Here is an 18,222-nt window from a genome sequence, read left to right on the forward strand (position 1 = left end):
CCTGGCTCTCCTCCTACCTTTTTGACCATTTTTTAACCTCTTTTTATTGGTTCTACATCCAGATTATGCCCACTGACTGTTGGTATCCCCCAAGGCTCTACTTGATGATCTCATCAGCTCCCATCAATCCAAATATCATTTCTATATAGATAATTCTCAGGTCTATATACCCAACTCAAACTTTTCTCCTGACCTCCAGTCTTAGCCAACTGACTTATGGACTTTTTTATCTGAATACCCCATAGACATCTCAAACAACTTGTCCAAATCTGAGCTCATTATCTTTCCCCTCAAACCCACCCTTGTATATGTCTGTTTCTCTCTATTCATATGACCACCACCAAGATATAGACCCTCATCATCTCTTGCCTAGACTGCTTCAGTAGGCTTTGGGTTGACTTCCCCACTTTTGGGTATCTCTCTACTCCTGTCCATTCTCTACACAGCTGCCAAAATTATTTTCCTAAAGTGTAGGTCTAATCATGTCATCCTGCCACCAACCCACTCCATAAATTCCAGTGGTTCCCTACTACCTCCCAGGATAAGAAAGATAGATAGATGGATAGATAGATAGATGGATGGTTGGATGGATGGATAGATAGATAGATAGATAGATAGATAGATAGATAGATAGATAGATAGATAGATAGATAGATGGATGGATAGGTAGACAGACTTATACTGTCTTCCACATTCTCTGCAATCTAGCAATATCTACTTTCATGCTGTTCCTTGCATAAGACTGTCCATCTCCCAATTCCATGCCTTTTCAATGGGTAATACTCTATAATACTCTTCTTCTTATGTCTTCCTCCTAGCCTCCTTCAAGAATCACCTCAAATTCTACCTGCTTCAAGTGCCTTCATTCTGAGATTTTCTTCCATCTCCTCTGTGTTTATCTTGTATGTATATAATTATTTTCAAAGTCTCCCCCATTAGAATGTGAGCTTCTTGAGGCAGGGGCCCAGGTTTTAGTTAGCTTTTGCTTTGCTTTGCTTTGCTTTCTTTATATCTCTAGAGCTCAGCACAGTACCTGGAACATAGTGCTTAATAATGTTTATTTCATTAATTCTCAGGTAAGTCTTTTAACTGAAAAAGATAGAACAAAAAATAACAAATCATATTACTATGGTGATTTAACAGGTACAAAGCACTTTTGTCATCATAACCTTGGAGGTAGATAACACTGATGTCATTATTCCCATTATACAGATGAGGGAACTGAGGTTCTAGGTTAGTGATTCACCAATGAAACCAAAACAAGTAACTCTTCGAGGTGTGATTTTAGTGCAGATCTCTCTGACCAGCCCTTTATTTCCTGTGTGATGATGTTTCTTTTAACAAACATGGTAAATGATCAATTTTTTAAGGGCAGATAGGTGGTACAGTGGATAGAGCAATGGGCCTGGAGTCAGAAAGACTAATCTTCCTGACTTCAAATCTGGCCTCAGACAATTACTAGCTATGTGACTCTGAGTAAGTCATTTAAAGCTGTTTGCCTCAGTTTCCTCATCTGTAAAATGAGCTGGGGAAGGAAATGACAAACCACTCCAGAATCTTTGCCAAGAAACCTCAAATGGAGTCATGAAGTCAGACACAACTGAAACATGACTGAAATGTGCAAAGAAATGTGTGACTCTTACAACAGGCTACAATATTCCAAACCATAACCAAATAGAATTCATGACTAGGTAAAGGTGTTTAGGCCAAATGATTTTTAGTAGTTTTCACGAGTAAATTTTTGCATATCTTGGGATTGGTTGTGTTCCTTCTAAGTGTCTATTATTTATCCTGAGAAATTATCTATTCAGTTATGTTGGTTAATCATAAGTATCTAACTCAATTTCTGCAATTTTCAAGTAATGTCTATTTCTTAATGGTAATTTTCTCTAAAGATTCTTGTGTATGGGGGCAGGTAGGTGGCACAGTGGATAAAGCACTGGCCCTGGATTCAGGAGGACCTGAGTTCAAATCTGACCTCAGACACTTGACACTTACTAGTTGTGTGACCCTGGGCAAGTTCCTTAACCCTCATTGCCCCGCAAAACAAACAAACAAATAAATAAATAAATAAATAAAAAGATTCTTGGGTATTAGAATTTTTGCACATGCCAGCTAGGTGGCATAGTCAATAGAGCACTGGGCCAATAGTCAAGAAGACCTCAGTTCAAATCCCACTTCAGATACTAGCTGTATGACCCTCAACAAATTGTATAATCTCTGTCTGCCATTGTGGAACTCCAGTTACTAATTCACATAGATGTTGTGAGGATCAAATGAGATCATATTAAAGCACTTAGCACAGTTCCTGACACATGGTAGGTGGTTAATAAATGCTTGTCCTCTACCATCCTTCCCTTGATCTTCCAACTGGTCTTCTAATCCTTCTTAGAAGTTCATTAAAAAACTTTTATTGGGTTTCATTTAGTCACTGTTACAATATTTCTTTTTTTTTTCCTCCAATCTGAAAATTCCACCTCCGACACAGGAAGCTCATCAGATAAAAGTAGCCATGCTACTTTAGATTTCATAACAGGTAAGGAGGCTAACACTTGGAATATTCTCAATAGCGTGCTACAGTGTCGAAGTGTAGATTTCAAAGGGTTTATCATAAGGTCAGGCAGGATCCTGTGGTCTAAAATTTTATAAGGGAAGCTGGCTATAAAGAGAGACAGGAACTCTCCAGAACCAAATGGTCCCAATGAAGAAGATGAATGGAGTATAAAGACGCTAATGTCCTTGAACAAGGAATTCATTGCTTAAGATTTTTTTAAAACACATGCACAAAAGATGGAAGCAAGAACAGGTGGCTAAAAATGAATACAAAAGACAGCCACAGACCTATAAGAATAATGTCAAGAAGAAAAGACTCTTGTTGAACTGATGTTTGCAATGAAAGCTAAGAAGAACCAAAAGAAAAAGCCTTTTTAAGATAAGCTAAAAGAGAGAAGATGCTCAAGGATGAGACAGAACTAGTTTGTTTGGAGGAAGCGGCATATAGGAGAAAGCTCACTCACTGGCTCTAGGGTCAGAGTACCCTGGCTTAAATCCTGCCCTTCAAATGTACCTCTAGGATTAAGGGTATTCCATCTTGATCAGATGATATTCTGGGCACCACGTTTTAGGAAGAACATTGACAAGCTGTGGTGTCTCTAAAGAAGGATGAATATTTTAGTGAAAGGACTAAAGACTGTACCATGTGAGGGCTGGTCAAAGGAATTACAGACAGAAGCCCTGGGAAGACTATTTTGTGGAGACACGACTCACTGAAGGGTTATCATCTGAAATAGTAACACTTTTTCTGCTTATTGTAGAAGATAGAACTAATGAACCTACATGTCATTTAACTGGATTCATGCAGATTTCTGGGCTAAATGTACAGTACAAAAGTGTGCCTCGCTCAACTTAAAACCCCATCCAGAGTTTCAAATGTTCCTCTAGGATTAAGGGTAGGTCACCCATCCTCCCTGTGCCTCAGTTTAAACATCTTTAAAATGAGGAGGTTGGACAAGAATGATCTTATGTGGCAATGATCATGGATGAGAGACCAAAAGGAACTGCTGAACTCCTATGTTGGCTTTGTTTGTTTTTTTTTTAATTCTTACTTTAAATTAACTTTTACTTTTCTTACTTTAAATTCTCTCTCTTCCACCCACTGAGAAGGCAAGCAATATGATACCCATTACACATATCCAGTCATACAAAGCATTATTGTTGTTGTTTGTCCTTCATTTTCAAAAGAGACCAATGACATCACAGGGGGTGATGTCTTGACTTGTGTAATTTGGATTGAAATGAGGTGAAGTTGCACCAAGTCACCAGCCTCACTCTCTCTTTCAGAGTCATCAAAGTCCAGTGGCAAGACAAAAGTCAAGACGATTGGCCATGTCCTGGGATGCAGTGGATGATCTTGGGTCTTCGAGGTCTGACCAAGCTCTAAGCATTCCACAGTGCCTGCTTTAGCTGCCTTCAAAGTAGTTGGAACAAACTGTTCTCATCTGTCCTCCACTGGGGAAAGTCTACACATCCTTGGGGGTACACAAACCCTAACTCATTGATGGATTTGAGGACTATTGGTTACCCGAAATCTGGTTCAGCACATTGGTTGAGAGGTTTTATCAGGGTGTAGTCACAGTGTGCTACAGCTTCTTGGAGACACAGGTAAGAGTTGAGCAGCAGGTAAACACCAAAGGTGGATGAGCACCCAGAGGTACTAGGCCTCCCGGGACACCCCATACACCCCATGCAAAACATATTTCCATATTCACCATTCAACTCCTTTTTCTGTTTTCTCTGCTAAGAAAAACAAATGTCAATCTGGGAAAGATAAAGGAAAAATCTGGCTAAGGAGAGATTGAAATGTGTACATGAAAAGATGGGATGAGAACACCTAGCTGCCTTCAATGACTTTAAGTATCAAGTCCAGGTTAAACAACCCCTAAGGATACTAAAAGACCCTGGAGATGTGACAGTCTCATCAGTGATCCTCAAACAAAAGCCCATAGAATAAGAGAGATGCCAAAGGGCTGAGACTGACAAATCACAGGAACAGAGAGCCTAGGGACCTGAGAAGCCATCTCGTCCAACTCCCTCATTCAGAGCTGATTTCCAAAAGAAAATAATTTCCTTCAAACTATGGACATCTGAAAATGGATATCAATTCTTGCAAAATTCTAGAACAAATTCTAAAAGAAATGGCTTGAGAGGCAGCTGGGTGGCGCAGTGGATAGAGCACTGGCTCTGGAGTCAGGAGTACCTGAGTTCAAATCCAGCCTCAGACACTTAACACTTACTAGCTGTGTGACCCTGGGCAAGTCACTTAACCCCAATTGCCTCGCTAAAAAAAAAAAAAGAAAAAAGAAATGGCTTGAGAGCCCTTTGAAAGGGAAGTGGCCGGGACAGCTAGGTGGCGCAGAGGATAGAGCACCAGCCCTGGATTCAGGAGGCCCTGAGTTCAAATCGGGCCTCAGACATTTAACAATTACTAGCTGTGTGACCCTGGGCAAGTCACTTAACCCCAATTGCCTCGCTAAAAAAAAAAAAAAAAAAAAAAAAAGGGAAGTGGCTGTCCGAACAAGTTACCACAGATACACCAAGAACAAGTCATGCTAGTCTAATTTCATTTCCTCTTTGTTTTCAGGGTTACTTTACTGGTAGGTAGCTCAGAGACAGGTCATAGACACAGTCTAGATGTTTAACAAGTCAGTGCTTATGGATAATAATGCCCTTGTGGAAAAGATAGGGAGAGTTAGGTCAGATAAGAAAAAAGTGAGGTAGATTTGAAATTGGTGGAACTACTGAACCAACAGGGAGGCTTCTAGTGAAGGGCTCTGTCCTTGGCCTGTTTCTGGTCAATGTTTGATCAGTGCCTTGCATGGAAGCACAGGTGTTCTGTTTATGGGATTTCCAGATGAAGTAAAACTGAGAGGGAGACCTAACATAGATGACAGAATTGTAATCCAAAAGGGTTCAACAAGCTGGAGAAATGGAATAAATCTGATTAGATGAAATTAATAAAGATAAGTGAAAAGTCTTATGCTTGGATTCCAAAACTCTACTGTACAGGTATGTTATAAGGAAGGCATCTGAGGGAGCATAACATAGCAGAAAGACTGCTGTGTTTAGGGTCAGAATAGTTCATTTCACATTCAAATTCTGTTACTTGCTACCTGTGTGACCTTGGGCAAGTTACTTAAGGCTCTGAACCTCAGTTTCCTCATCTGTAAAAGAAGGGGTCAGGACTAGGTGACTTTTAAGGGTTTTTTTTTCCATCACTATGATCCTATGATACAGTTAGACAATAGTTCATATGAAGAAGACCTAGAAATTTGGGAAAATTACAAAGTTAAAGAGTCAACAGTATGATGTGACAACAAAGAATTTTATGAGCAAGGTGATGTGGACTAAAATTACATTCACAGGAATTCAGAGTCCACAAGGGAAAACATGCTCATTCCTCTGTATTCCATCTTGATCAAATGACATTCTGGGCACCACGTTTTAGGAAGAACATTGACAAGCTGTGGTGCCCCTAAAGAAGGATGAATATGTTAGTGAAAGGACTAAAGACTGTACCATGTGAGGGCTGGTCAAAAGAATTACAGACAGAGGCCCTGGGAAGACTATTTTGTGGAGACACGACTCACTGAAGGGTTATCATCTGAAATAGTAACACTTTTTCTGCTTATTGTAGAAGATAGAACTAATGAACCTACATGTCATTTAACTGGATTCATGCAGATTTCTGGGCTAAATGTACAGTACAAAAGTGTGCCTCACTCAACTTAAAACCCCATCCAGAGTTTAGCACAGTTCTTGGCACATAGTAGGAACTTAATAAATGTTTATTGACTGACCACCTCAACTCATCCAGGACCCTCTAAGTTTGTACAAGGTGAGCAGACCAGATAAGCAGCAATATGCATTTAATTGAGAATAAAATAATTAGTAAACAAATAAGAGACCATTCTCAGCAAAAATGTTTCAGGGGTTAGTAACTCATCCCTTAACAAACAGTTGGAAAACATTCTCTTCCAAGACTCAATCCCCATTGTAGAGAGAGCATAGCAAATATTTCTTGTGAGAACAAATTGAAGGTTTGGAATTTTCACTAATGCATTATCTAAATCTCTGCTTACTATAGCTGCCAATTTCAACCACGGTAGTCACACCAAGAGGTTCTCTCGATCTCTCCTCTCTCCTTTCTCTCTTTCTCTCCGTCCTCTTTTTCTTTTTCTTTCTCTCCTCTATCTCTTTTTTCTTTCCTCTCTCCTCTTTTTCTCTCCCCTCTCTATTTTTTCTCTCCCCTCTTTCTTTCTTTTTCTATCTTTGTATGTATGTATGTATTTGTGTATGTCTATGTATGTATTATATATATGTGTATATACACACACTTATTCTAAAATGATCTGTGAGGCAACAAGGTGGCACAGTGGATAGAGTGGTAAACTTGGGGTCAGGAAGATCTGAGTTCAAATGCCACCTTAGACATTCATTAGTTGTCTAATCTTGGGCAAGTAACCTAAACTTTTTCACTTTCACTGTTCTTATCTGTAAAATGGGGATGATAATGTCAGTGACCTCACCAGGTTACTGCAAGGATCAAATGAGCTAACATAGATATAGTGCTTTGTAAAACTATTTATATAGTGCTTTTTAAAAGTTACATAAATATTATTTATTATCATGTGTGATAGTAAATATGCGATATGACAATTTGCTGATAGGAATCCCAAGAGATTACTCAGAGATTTGGGTTTTTTTTAATACCAGGCTATAAAAGGGAAAAGCTATCTTGCCTGGACGGATTACTTTGGAGAAGAGCCCTATACCTGTTTGTTGTCAATGCTATACTTGAAACATGGTTGGTCAGTGGACTCCAATAGCAGGAGTGGGTAACTACATAATAGTTGGAGCAAAGAAAGGCATCTCCCAAGACTGACAATCCTTAAAACCTGTTGCTACTCGCTTCGTCTTGCCACCTCTGTTCAAATTCTGACTTATATCAAATCTCACCTCAGATACTAGCTGTGGGACCCTAGGCAAGTTACTTAACCTTACTTGCCTTAAACATCCAAGACCATCTCCAGTCATCCTGACGTATATCTTACCACTGGACCCAGATGGTTCTGGAGGAGACAGTTAGCTTGGTGACCTTGCACAGCCCTCCCTCGCTTAAATCCAATTCACTGCAAGTCATGACATCACCTCCTAATGTCATGGTCCTCTTCGAGAAAGAAGGACAAACAACAATAACAACAATGTATTTTCTTTGACTAGGATAATCTAGATTCCCCATTGCCTTTGATGGCCTCTGATGTCTATGTCCATGTGAATTTGGCTAGTACTGAGCAATTATCAAAGACTAAATATCTGTTACCTAAGGGAGAACAACTAATAATATATAGTACAAATAACAGTGGAAATGCCCATCCATTCATAGGAGAAAAGAATAGGGAGGAAGAACAGAAATTATTCTGAGGTTCTTTCATCCGTAAAGTGAGGTGTTTAGACTAGATGATACCTAAGGTTGCTTCCAGCTCTACATCCATGAGGCACTAAGCTAATAAGCCTCTAAGATCTATGCCTACAAATATCTAGAGGAGATGTTTCTATTGGGATGGAACTCCCAGTCAGAGATTAATGTTTCCCAATAAAATTCCAATACAGAGTTTTGTGCTTGCCTTCATAGCCCAGATGGATTGGCCAGGACAGAAGTGATGGAGAACATCAAAACATTGAGAACAACAAAGTTAGAGGAAAGAGGAGTAAGAAGATGTAGACTTGGTGGTAATGAAGCAAGATAGACTAGCAGAGCTACATCCATAGGGATGGTCCATAATTCCCTAGACTCCACGAGGCTATTATTCTGCTGATGAGAACAGAGTCAGCATAGCTCAGGGAGCCAGCATGTACAGTGGCCAACATTTCTGCAACCGTCAGTATTGGATAGAAAAGCCTAGCACCCAGGCCAGTACTGACAAACTGTGTAACAACCACTTATTAGCAGGCAAAGTTGCTGATTGCTTGCTCTGTCGTTCAAGACAGAAAGGGAGTAAATAGGAAGTAAGGCTTCATCCTGGATGGAGAGAGGAGGGAGAACTGAGATTTGCTACAGTTTCTGCTACTATCAATGATATTATCAAGTTTTTACTAATCTAATTAATGTATTTGTTTAACTATGACCTTGAGAGTGAATGACAACAGCTTATATGTACCCAAGGGACTATGGTGGATAGGGGTTTGTCAATGATTGGCAGATAACTCCTACATAGAGCCTAGGAGGGGCAGACTGCTAGGGAACTGGCTGTAAAAAAAAAACACTTTTCTGTTTCCTCATGTCCTCTTGCATGCAGGACATATGCAGGACATGTTATATACCTATCTATACAATAGTGAACCAAATGAGTAACAAGTTAACCTGGGGGTTCTAATGAAAGGAGGTAAACTCAATTATGTTATATAAAATTTGTTTAGATTATTTATATGTTATATAGCAATTAAACCATATTATTCAATTAAATACATATATGTACCTATATATTTCTTTTTTTTTCAAAAGTAATAGGTAATTATGAGAAGTCATAATCTTTCAATCCTTCAAAGTTCAGGAGGGCATCCTCTAGTCAAGAGGTTGCAGGGAGAGGGACAAAGAGAGACTCTTCTTTTGCCCCCTCCTTCCCTTCCATGATTCCCTCTCAGGATCTTTGCTGGAACTGCACTCAAGCAATCAGCCAGGGATTGCATTAACCCCTGGGGATATAAAGAAGGGCAAAAGCAGTCCCTGCCTTCAAGGAATTCACATTCTAGTGGGACAAACAACATGCAAATAACTGCACATTCAAGACAAACAGTGCAAATAGAAGGTCATCTCAGAACTATGGCTCTGGGGGTAGAGCTTTGGGGGACTTGAGGAAAGGCCTCCAGAAGAAGGCAAATTCTGAGTCCTTTCCTCTGGTCTACCAGACAATTATATTAAATTCTGATTTCTGAACCAGCTTGAGCACCACAGAGCATGTCGGAGCCTTTCACACCCATTCTAATACTCTTCCTATGTAACATCTTTCCATCTCTCTAATGGCTGGAAACATTCCACACCTGCCTCATTTGATTCATTTAGTTTAGTGCCTTTTTTTATTAATCGATCGATTCAATAGAAATGTCCAGACCTTTTCATACCTGCTTTATACCTTTGATTAAGAAAATCCAGGCCCTCTGTAATTATTGAGGAAGGGATATGGAACAACCCTCTTACAATGAAAAGTCATTGCTGGAGGGGCTACAAGAAGTCAAATGTACTAACACACTGGTGGTAAGTTATGAACTGATGTAATTGTTCTGGAAAACAATTTGAAATTATTGGATAAAATTTACTAAATTGTCCATAGCCTTTGAGCGAGCAAAATTCCACTGATGGGAAAGTGTTCCCAAGGAAGTCAAAGACCAAACCATACTATCCAGAGTAGCACTTTGTGTGGCAGTCATAAACCAGAAGCCAAGTCCATAAAATAGGGAATGGTTGAATAAACCATGATACATAACTATAAGAATATTCTTGCATTATAAGAAATAACAAATATGAGGAATTCCAAAAACATGGGAAGATTTGTATGAACTTATGAAGAGTGAAATAACCAAAATCCAGAGAAAAATATAAAGAAAACTCAAAAAGGTAACTAAACATATAAACACAATAAACATAATGTCTAACAATAAATCCAGGTCAGATGACAATAGATGACACATGTGGCATATGTGCGCAGATAGTTGCTGTATTTGGTGTGTTTAGTTTAACTTTTTTCATTGTCATTATAAGGGAGGGTCCTAGGCAGTAGAGGAAGAATATATAGGAAAATTATTGAAATGTAAAAAACACAAAGAAATTAATAAAACTTTCAAATTAAAAACTAGTATTTTGCATATAGTTTCAATACTTGTTGAACGAGAAGATTCAAAATTTTTTCAACAGGATGAATTGGAACCAACAAGATTAAATGTGGGGATAAATGTAAATTCTTGCATAAAGTATTTTGTTTGTTGGTTTGGTTTTTGCACAAGTAAAGGACAGAGGCGATGTTACTTTACAATAATTCATGTGAAAACTGTTTCCAGATTTTTGGTGACCACAAAGTTAACATGAGCCACTAGGGTGGGAGAGATGCTTTAAAGACTAACAGAAGCTCAGGTTGCTTTAATAGAGAGAGATTATACAGATTATACAGATTACAAAAAGCATTGGTGGGGCAGTTCAGTGGCGCAGCAGATAAAGCACCAGTCCTTGAATCAGGAGGACCTGAGTTCAAATCTGGACTCAAAACACTTGACACTTACTAGCTGTGTTACCCTGGGCACTTAACCCTCATTGCCCCGTTCCCCCCCCCAAAAAAAGAGCATTGGTCCTTCCATATTGATCAGATGATATCTGGAATATTTATTCAACTCCGGCCAGAGCTGTAACTGCAGAAGTGAAAGCTTTACTTGTGGTCAAATTAAAAGGGGCCTCAAAGGCATTTGGAAGGGAGGGTGGCTACTGGTAGGAGTCAATTAAGGGAAGAATGAAGGGAAAGGGTAGAACCATCAACACTATAGGCCCCTTGTAGAATATGATGGTTCACCAAGCTCCTACCAGTGTCTGAGGAACTCAGATCCACATATCTCCCAACCTTTCCTACTCATATATCCTTTCTACTTCCATCTGTGCAGCATGGGAATATGGGAAGAACCATACATGACCCATGATCATGCACTCCCTTCTATACCACCTCCCCCCTTCCCATCACACATACACATGTACCCACATCCAGGACAATCTCCAGTCATCCTGATAAATGTCTTGTAACTGGACCCAGATGGCTCTGGAAGAGAAAGTGAGGCTGGTGACATTGCACAGCCCTTCCTGACTTAGATCTAATTCAGTACAAGTCATGACACCTGCCATGGTCCTCTTCAAGAATGAAGGACAAACAACAACAACAACAACAACCCACAAGAGGTGTAACCACTCAGGCACAAATCTGCTTGTCCTGAGTCAATAGGTAGACTCACAATTCAACTATTTTGATGCCTCCAAGGAAGGTCCCAGTCTTTTACCACCCTGGAAGACTTGGGTGCTTGGGTCTCACCTGCATGTGATTAGGAATGATGGTAAAAGCTGAGAAGAGAGATAGGTGGGTAGGGAAGGAATCAGGCTTCCATTTATCACATACCTGCTAACCTGAAACTGCCAGGCATTCCTTAAATAGCACCCAGCTTCAAAAAATAATTAGTTGGAATAGAAAGTTATATGTCTTCTCCATTTCACAAATCCCTAGAAAAAGCCATCTGCACTCCTTGTTTATACTTCTCCTCCCACTCACTTCCCAGTTCTTGTAATCTGACTTCCAACCTTATGGCTCAACAGAAACTGACCTCTGCAAAGTTATCACTGATCTCTCTGATATATTTGATAGCCTTTCCTCAGTCTTCATCCTTCTTGCCTTTCTGCAGGGTTTGACTATGTTGACTATCCTTCCTCCAGGATATTTTCTCTTCTCTCGGCTTTTATAATAACTGCTGTCTGCCAAGTCTCCTTCTCCCTATTGGACCACTCTTATGGTGTCCTTTTCTGTAACATCCCTATCCCACCTCTTCTACATGAGTGGCTTCCAAGGTTCTATTATTGGCCCTCTTCTCTTTCTCTTGGTGATTCTATCAGCCCCCATTGGTTTAAGTATTATCCATTTACAAATAATTGTCAGATCCTAATTTTTCTCATAAGCTCCAATCAATAATCACCAATAATCAAATATCCATTATATAACTCTATGTGAAAGTCTCAAAATTCAATTCAATAATTAGATATTAAATGCCCGCTCTGTGCTAGACAAAAAAAAAATATCTCTCAAGGAGACTGAATTCTACTGAGAGCATCTGGAATTTCAAAAACAAAAACAAAAATAAAAAAACAACCTCATTATCTCCCCTACATACACACTCAGGTCCCCTAAACCTAGAGCTTAAGTTCATTGAAAGTAGGAACTATTTTTCCTGTTGTCTTCTATTTTCCCATTACTAAGTAGCATCAATAAATGCTAATTGGACATATTAAATTGGCATGATGATCCAAAGGGGCAAGCTCCTCCCAACCCCTCAAAGTCCACTCCCTCTTCCCCAATTAAAGATAATGGGGAAAGTACTTCAGAAGTGTTCAGATTTCTGAAAGGGAAGAAACATCCAACTGAGAATACCTTTATACCCTCTTACCCCAGGTGCAAAAATTCCTAGTTCTCTGGTTCTGGGGACTGAGTTGTTTTTGTTTTTTTTTTAATTTTCAATAAAATTTTATTGATATATTTTTGGGTTTATATCAACTACATGTCCCAATATATCCCCCTACCTCTACTTCCATCTCTGAGAAAGTCAATACATTATGACAAAGTTTTTCAAACAAGGAAAAATATAGTAAATCTAACCAACACATCCAAAAAAGAAGTCTGACATTAGATGAAGGAATCAAGAGAAGGGAGGCTATAGAATCAGCCCTTCTGCTGCAGTTGATAAGGGGATGATATACACCTGATGCCCAAGTATTTCTACACACCAAGCAGTACCTCTGTGGGTAGATCCCCTGGCACTCAGACACATCTGTTCCACCTTCACAAAGCCAGGTTTTCATCAACACAACTTAATTTCCTCCTCTTTTTCTTTCCCATCGTCCTTGTCTCCTCTTTTCAATTAGCTTGGTTTCCTAAGAAAAGTGTTTTCTCTGGGTCTGTGTTTCCTGGCTCTCTCTTCCTGTCAAAAGCAGCTGGCAACTCTGCTGGATCAATTCAAAGCTTCCTGGATCCCTGTCTCTAAGCAATGTATTTCTCTTTCTTGGAAAAGAAACCAGGTTTCACAGGCTTACAGGTTTGATTCTTGGAATTGAGGGTTTTCAACTTGTTCTGGTTTGAGGTTTTTGTTGCTTTTTTCTTCGCCCCAAAAAACCTGATTTTTATAGCATTAATAGCTAGATGTTTGCTACAAGTTCAAAAATCTTGATGACCAAAGGAACTTTGAAAGCACAAAAGGGGGAAGTGAAGTCAGGCAGGCCTGATGTTTTTCTTCCTCCAGGGCTCTCATTTGGGTAGAGAACTGATGTCACTAAATCAAACCCCATTGTAAGCCTTGAGGATGGCCATGTGTTGAACAGTACAATTTCTCATTGTCTAGGGCCACCGTAAGAATAGAGACCCTGGAAACAAAATGCAAATTTAAAAATAATAATATGCCAATAGAAAATGGATGTGGAAAAAAATTCATCATTTTTGCATATTTGTCTTACTATTTTCAATGAGCCTATGAGTGGAACATTGGATTGCTCATGGTTGCAAAGAAATGTCTTTAAATATTATAGAATCAGCAGCTCTTTTTGTGGTGGCTAAGAACTGGAAATAAAAGGAATGCACATCAATTGGGGAATGGCTAAACAAACTGTGGTATATGATGATGATAGAATATTATTGTGCTATAAGAAATGACAAGCAGGATGATTTCAGAAAGGCCTGGAAAGACATGTATGAAATGATGTATAGTGAAGTGAGCAGAACCAAGAGAACATTGTGCAAAGAGACAGCAATATTGTTTGATTAAGAACTATGAATGACTTGACTATTCTCAAAAATACAATGATCCAAGACAATCCCAAAGCACTATTGATGAAACATACTATCCACCTCCAAAGAAAGAACTGATATTGATGGAACATACTCAAGCATGCTATTTTTCATTTTCTTTAATTTTTTTTCTTTCAATCAAGTTTTCTTGTACAAAATGACAATAATGGTAATGTTTTACATAATCATACATGTAAAACCCATATCTGACTTGCTTGCAGCCTCAGAGAAGGGGGAGGGGAGAGAGGGAAGGAAGGATAAAAATTGGAACCCAAAACTATAAATAAAAATATTTAATACATTTTTTAAAAACTAAAATAATTAATTATCTAGAAAAAATATTATAGAATAATATAGTATTGATATCATGAAATCATAAAGGCCATATATGTCCATCTGACTATTTCATTTTACAGATGACAAGATTAAGGCTCACAGAGGTTAAGTGACTGGTTCCTGGCAGTCACACGGGTAGAGAATGGTAGAGCCTAGGATTCGATCTTAGATTCTCTGACTCCAAGTCCAGCCCTCTTTGCACTGCACCCCTAAATAGTTGTTTAACAGCCCTAAGAGATTCATTCCTCTGGGATTCATCATATTTCTAAGTACCTAGAGGGAGACTAGCCCACTTTCTGCAGAGGAGATTGGATGGTCCTCAGACCAGACAGGGATGAAAAAGATGTTCCTCTGTGACTCTGTGTAAGCAATGACAAATCCTTCTCTCTGCTGTCCAGATGGAATAGGAATATCATGTCACATTTCCCATTCACTGCCTCAAGAGCAGAGACCTCAAAGGAGGGTATAGCATGAGGCTGGAGAGGGGACAAGCAGGACTGAAGGAAGCAGGATTGTTGTTATAAGACAGCAAAGGAAGATAGATACAAGTCACTATTTTTATGGAGCATGGTACTTTGTACATATTATGTGTTTTGGTACAAAATATTAGGGGCATTTAGGGGCAAAATATTTGTTTGAATTTATAACTCACCATTGAACTTAGAGGCAGAGAAGACAAATTGACAAATATCCAAATAGTATATACACTTAAAATTCATTACCTGTAGGTGGTGTAATGGGTTAGTGCTGGACTTGGAGTCAGGAAGACCTGAGTTCAAATCCCATGTCAGATACTTATGTACTGTACCTGGGCAAATCTCTTAATTTCTGTCTGCCTCAGTTTCCTCATCTGTATAATGGCACTTACTTCACAGGATTGTTGTAAGGATAAAATGAGATCATTATAAAGTGCTTTGCTATATAATGCTAGCTATTTTTATTAGCTATTATTCCTGATATTGTTCTTTGGCAGTACAATTACTGTCTCCCCCATGCTCTCAGACATATGCACATTTCTGTGAAACACATGTATTTCTATATCAAAAGGGGGCAGCCAGGTAGCACAATGGATAAAGCACCAGCCCTGGATTCAGGAGGACCTGAGTTCAAAGACAGCCTCAAACACTTGACACTTACTACCTGTGTGACCCTGGGCAAGTCACTTAAGCCTCAATTGCCCTGCAAAAAAAAGAGGGGGGAAAGTCTAATTTAAAAAACATATGGCTTTTTAGAAGGGTGATTTATCACCTGGGTGACCTCTGTCATTTGATGAAACTGTCTTGGAAAGACTTACATTCTGTCATATAGTTTCCTTTTCCCCATGTTCTTCCTCTTTTGTCACCCAGCCAAAGCATTTAGCTCAAGGTCACTAAGCTTACAAAAGTGTTGGGTTTTTTTGTTATTTTCCACTGGGTTAACCACCAGGTAATGAATTATTTGAGCTGCAGCAACTCATGAAAACACACCTACTGAACAGGTGTAGAAAGGTTGGGCACTGTTAGATGGAAAGAGAAGAGGAAGGGGGAATATTTATACCTCTGAAATCACAAGTCCCTGGAGTAAGTAGTCCCTAGTGGAACAGAAATTTATCTTCAATCTGTTCTATAAATTATTGGTCATTTCCACTGATTCCTTGGTTGGATCAGGACTTACTATCCAATATAGTGAGTGAGGTCAGGGAACCAGCCCTGTTGATCAGCACAGTCTAGAATCCACCAGACATCTCATCTAAAAGGATGGGAAGAGATAAATGTTCTCACCAGGCAGCTCTGAGCTGAGAACATTTTCAAGATTGATTCAGCCCTGAGCTGGGAGTCATGGTACCTAAATTTGAATCCCAGCTCTCCCACTTAGCTACTTTTGGTCACATTGTTTAATCCCTGTGTCCTCATCTGTAAAATGAGGGTGTTGAGTCAGATGATGTCTTAAACTCCCTTCCAGCTCCAAATCTATGATCCTATGACTGAATCTTGCCCCTTTTCCAGAATGATCTGAGTGGGCTATGCTGTGCTCCTGTATTCTTAGCTCAGAGGTATGATGGATTACCCTGCCTACTAAAGCCCAGTGTTGTTGTTTAGTCATGTCTGACTCTTCATGACCTCATTTGAAGTTTTCTTAGCAAAGATACTGAAGTAGTTTGCCATTTCTTTCTCCAGCTCATTTTACAGGTGAGGAAACTGAGGCAAACAGGGTTAAGTGACTTGCCCAGGGTCATAGAGTTAGTAAGTGTCTGAGGCCAGATTTCAATTCAGGATTGTCCAGGGTCAAAAGCTAGTAAGTGTCTGAGGCAGGATTTGAACCCAATTCCTCTAGACTCTAAGTTCAGTATTCTATGAATTACACCATGCCACAAGAAGTCACTGAACTCACAGGAGATATTTATTGTGTTTCACCAAAAGTATACTAACTCGAGATTTAATGGATGCAAAAGTAAACCTCCAAATGCTAGACTTTTTCAAATGAGATACTGTATCTAAAGTACCTTACAGACCTTGAAGTTCAGTATAAACATGAGCTATCATTAACATTTTCAATTCTAGGGCATTTTCAATACTAATAACATTATCAAGGAAACTGTAAAATCCTCCACCTGCATGAGGACCAGAAAGATAGTTCAGATATCTATCCATAGAGACAAAAATATGGAAAGCGCCAAATGAATCTGTAGATTAATGAACCTGAAACTGTCCAACTATACAGCTATAAGAAGGTATTATTATGAAGAGATTAGCTATTGGAGGTTCCTCAAGTAGAAAGTAGACAAGAAAGCTAGTCCCCAAATAAATTTGGAGAGGGAAGAGTCATGCTCTCTGGAATCCAACTGGTCTTAGGAGCACTAAGGTGAAAACTAGTGAAATTTCAGTGGCAAAGGGAGCTGGTTCTTTGTTTCATGTTAATCTTCTCTTCCTTTCCTCATCACCAGTCTACCCTGTTGGATTTTGGATCATTAAGAATTGAGAGTATTACTCCTTTGCTAAGTATTCTGAAACAAACCCCGAGCTATGCACACAGCTCAACAAACATGATTAACCATCATTATTAAAATAAGAGGGGGGGAAATGAGGGGGATCAATAACAGGAAAAAAGCCTGAACCCCAACATCTGAATGCTCATAAGGAAATATACAGATACATTAACACACACACATTCTACTTCATAAGCCTTAAAACTGAATAACTGCTGACTTCTATATTCTGTCTATGTCTTATAAAAAGAACATTTATCATCCTGAATCAAGGGACTTCCCTTACCATTCTGGACGGCACTGATGAGGGTGACAATTGCCAGCAAGACAATATTCCCCAGTGTTTCATGATCCATGTTCACTGTTAGTCTCAAGAAAGAGGACTATACAGGCTTCTCAGCACCACCCCAGCCCTGCAGTGCACAAGAAGGGGAAGTGACCTGTCCTTACTTCATCGTTAGAATTTCCGAGAGCCCCTAGCATGATCACACATGTGTTCTTTTTTGTTATTTTAATATGAGCCACGAAAATGTTCTCATCAGGTTTAGTGAGAAACCACCAATCAGAGCAAGACTGAGGAAGTGGAGGGACAGACCTAATGAACTCTGCTCCACTGTCTGTCAAACGAAGGTAGTTTCTCAGTCATCAGAACAGTCCTGTATCTGAAGTCTTGCCTTGCAGAGCCCTGGGCAGACACCGAGGGCTTGGATTCCTGTATCCCGTCTGTTCTTGGCAGAGGAAGGGGAGGAGTGAATGAAACTTTATTTTTATCTTTACATGATCAGCAAG

The 18,222-nt window shown here is 39.4% G+C and overlaps 1 protein-coding gene across 1 annotated transcript in view; it reads right to left on the reverse strand.

The window, feature by feature from the left end:
- LOC122749969 (arachidonate 5-lipoxygenase activating protein) overlaps nucleotides 1-17,913 on the reverse strand; it is a 43,534-nt gene extending 25,621 nt beyond the window's left edge. Inside the window, exon 1 of the mRNA XM_043996588.1 lies at nucleotides 17,720-17,913. Coding sequence (XP_043852523.1) covers nucleotides 17,720-17,789 — 70 coding nt within the window. The 5' untranslated portion in view covers nucleotides 17,790-17,913. The remainder of the gene's footprint in view (nucleotides 1-17,719) is intronic.
- Between the last annotated feature and the right edge of the window lie 309 nt (nucleotides 17,914-18,222).

Source organism: Dromiciops gliroides, chromosome 3, assembly GCF_019393635.1.
Source record: "Dromiciops gliroides isolate mDroGli1 chromosome 3, mDroGli1.pri, whole genome shotgun sequence".
Lineage (NCBI taxonomy): Eukaryota > Metazoa > Chordata > Mammalia > Microbiotheria > Microbiotheriidae > Dromiciops > Dromiciops gliroides.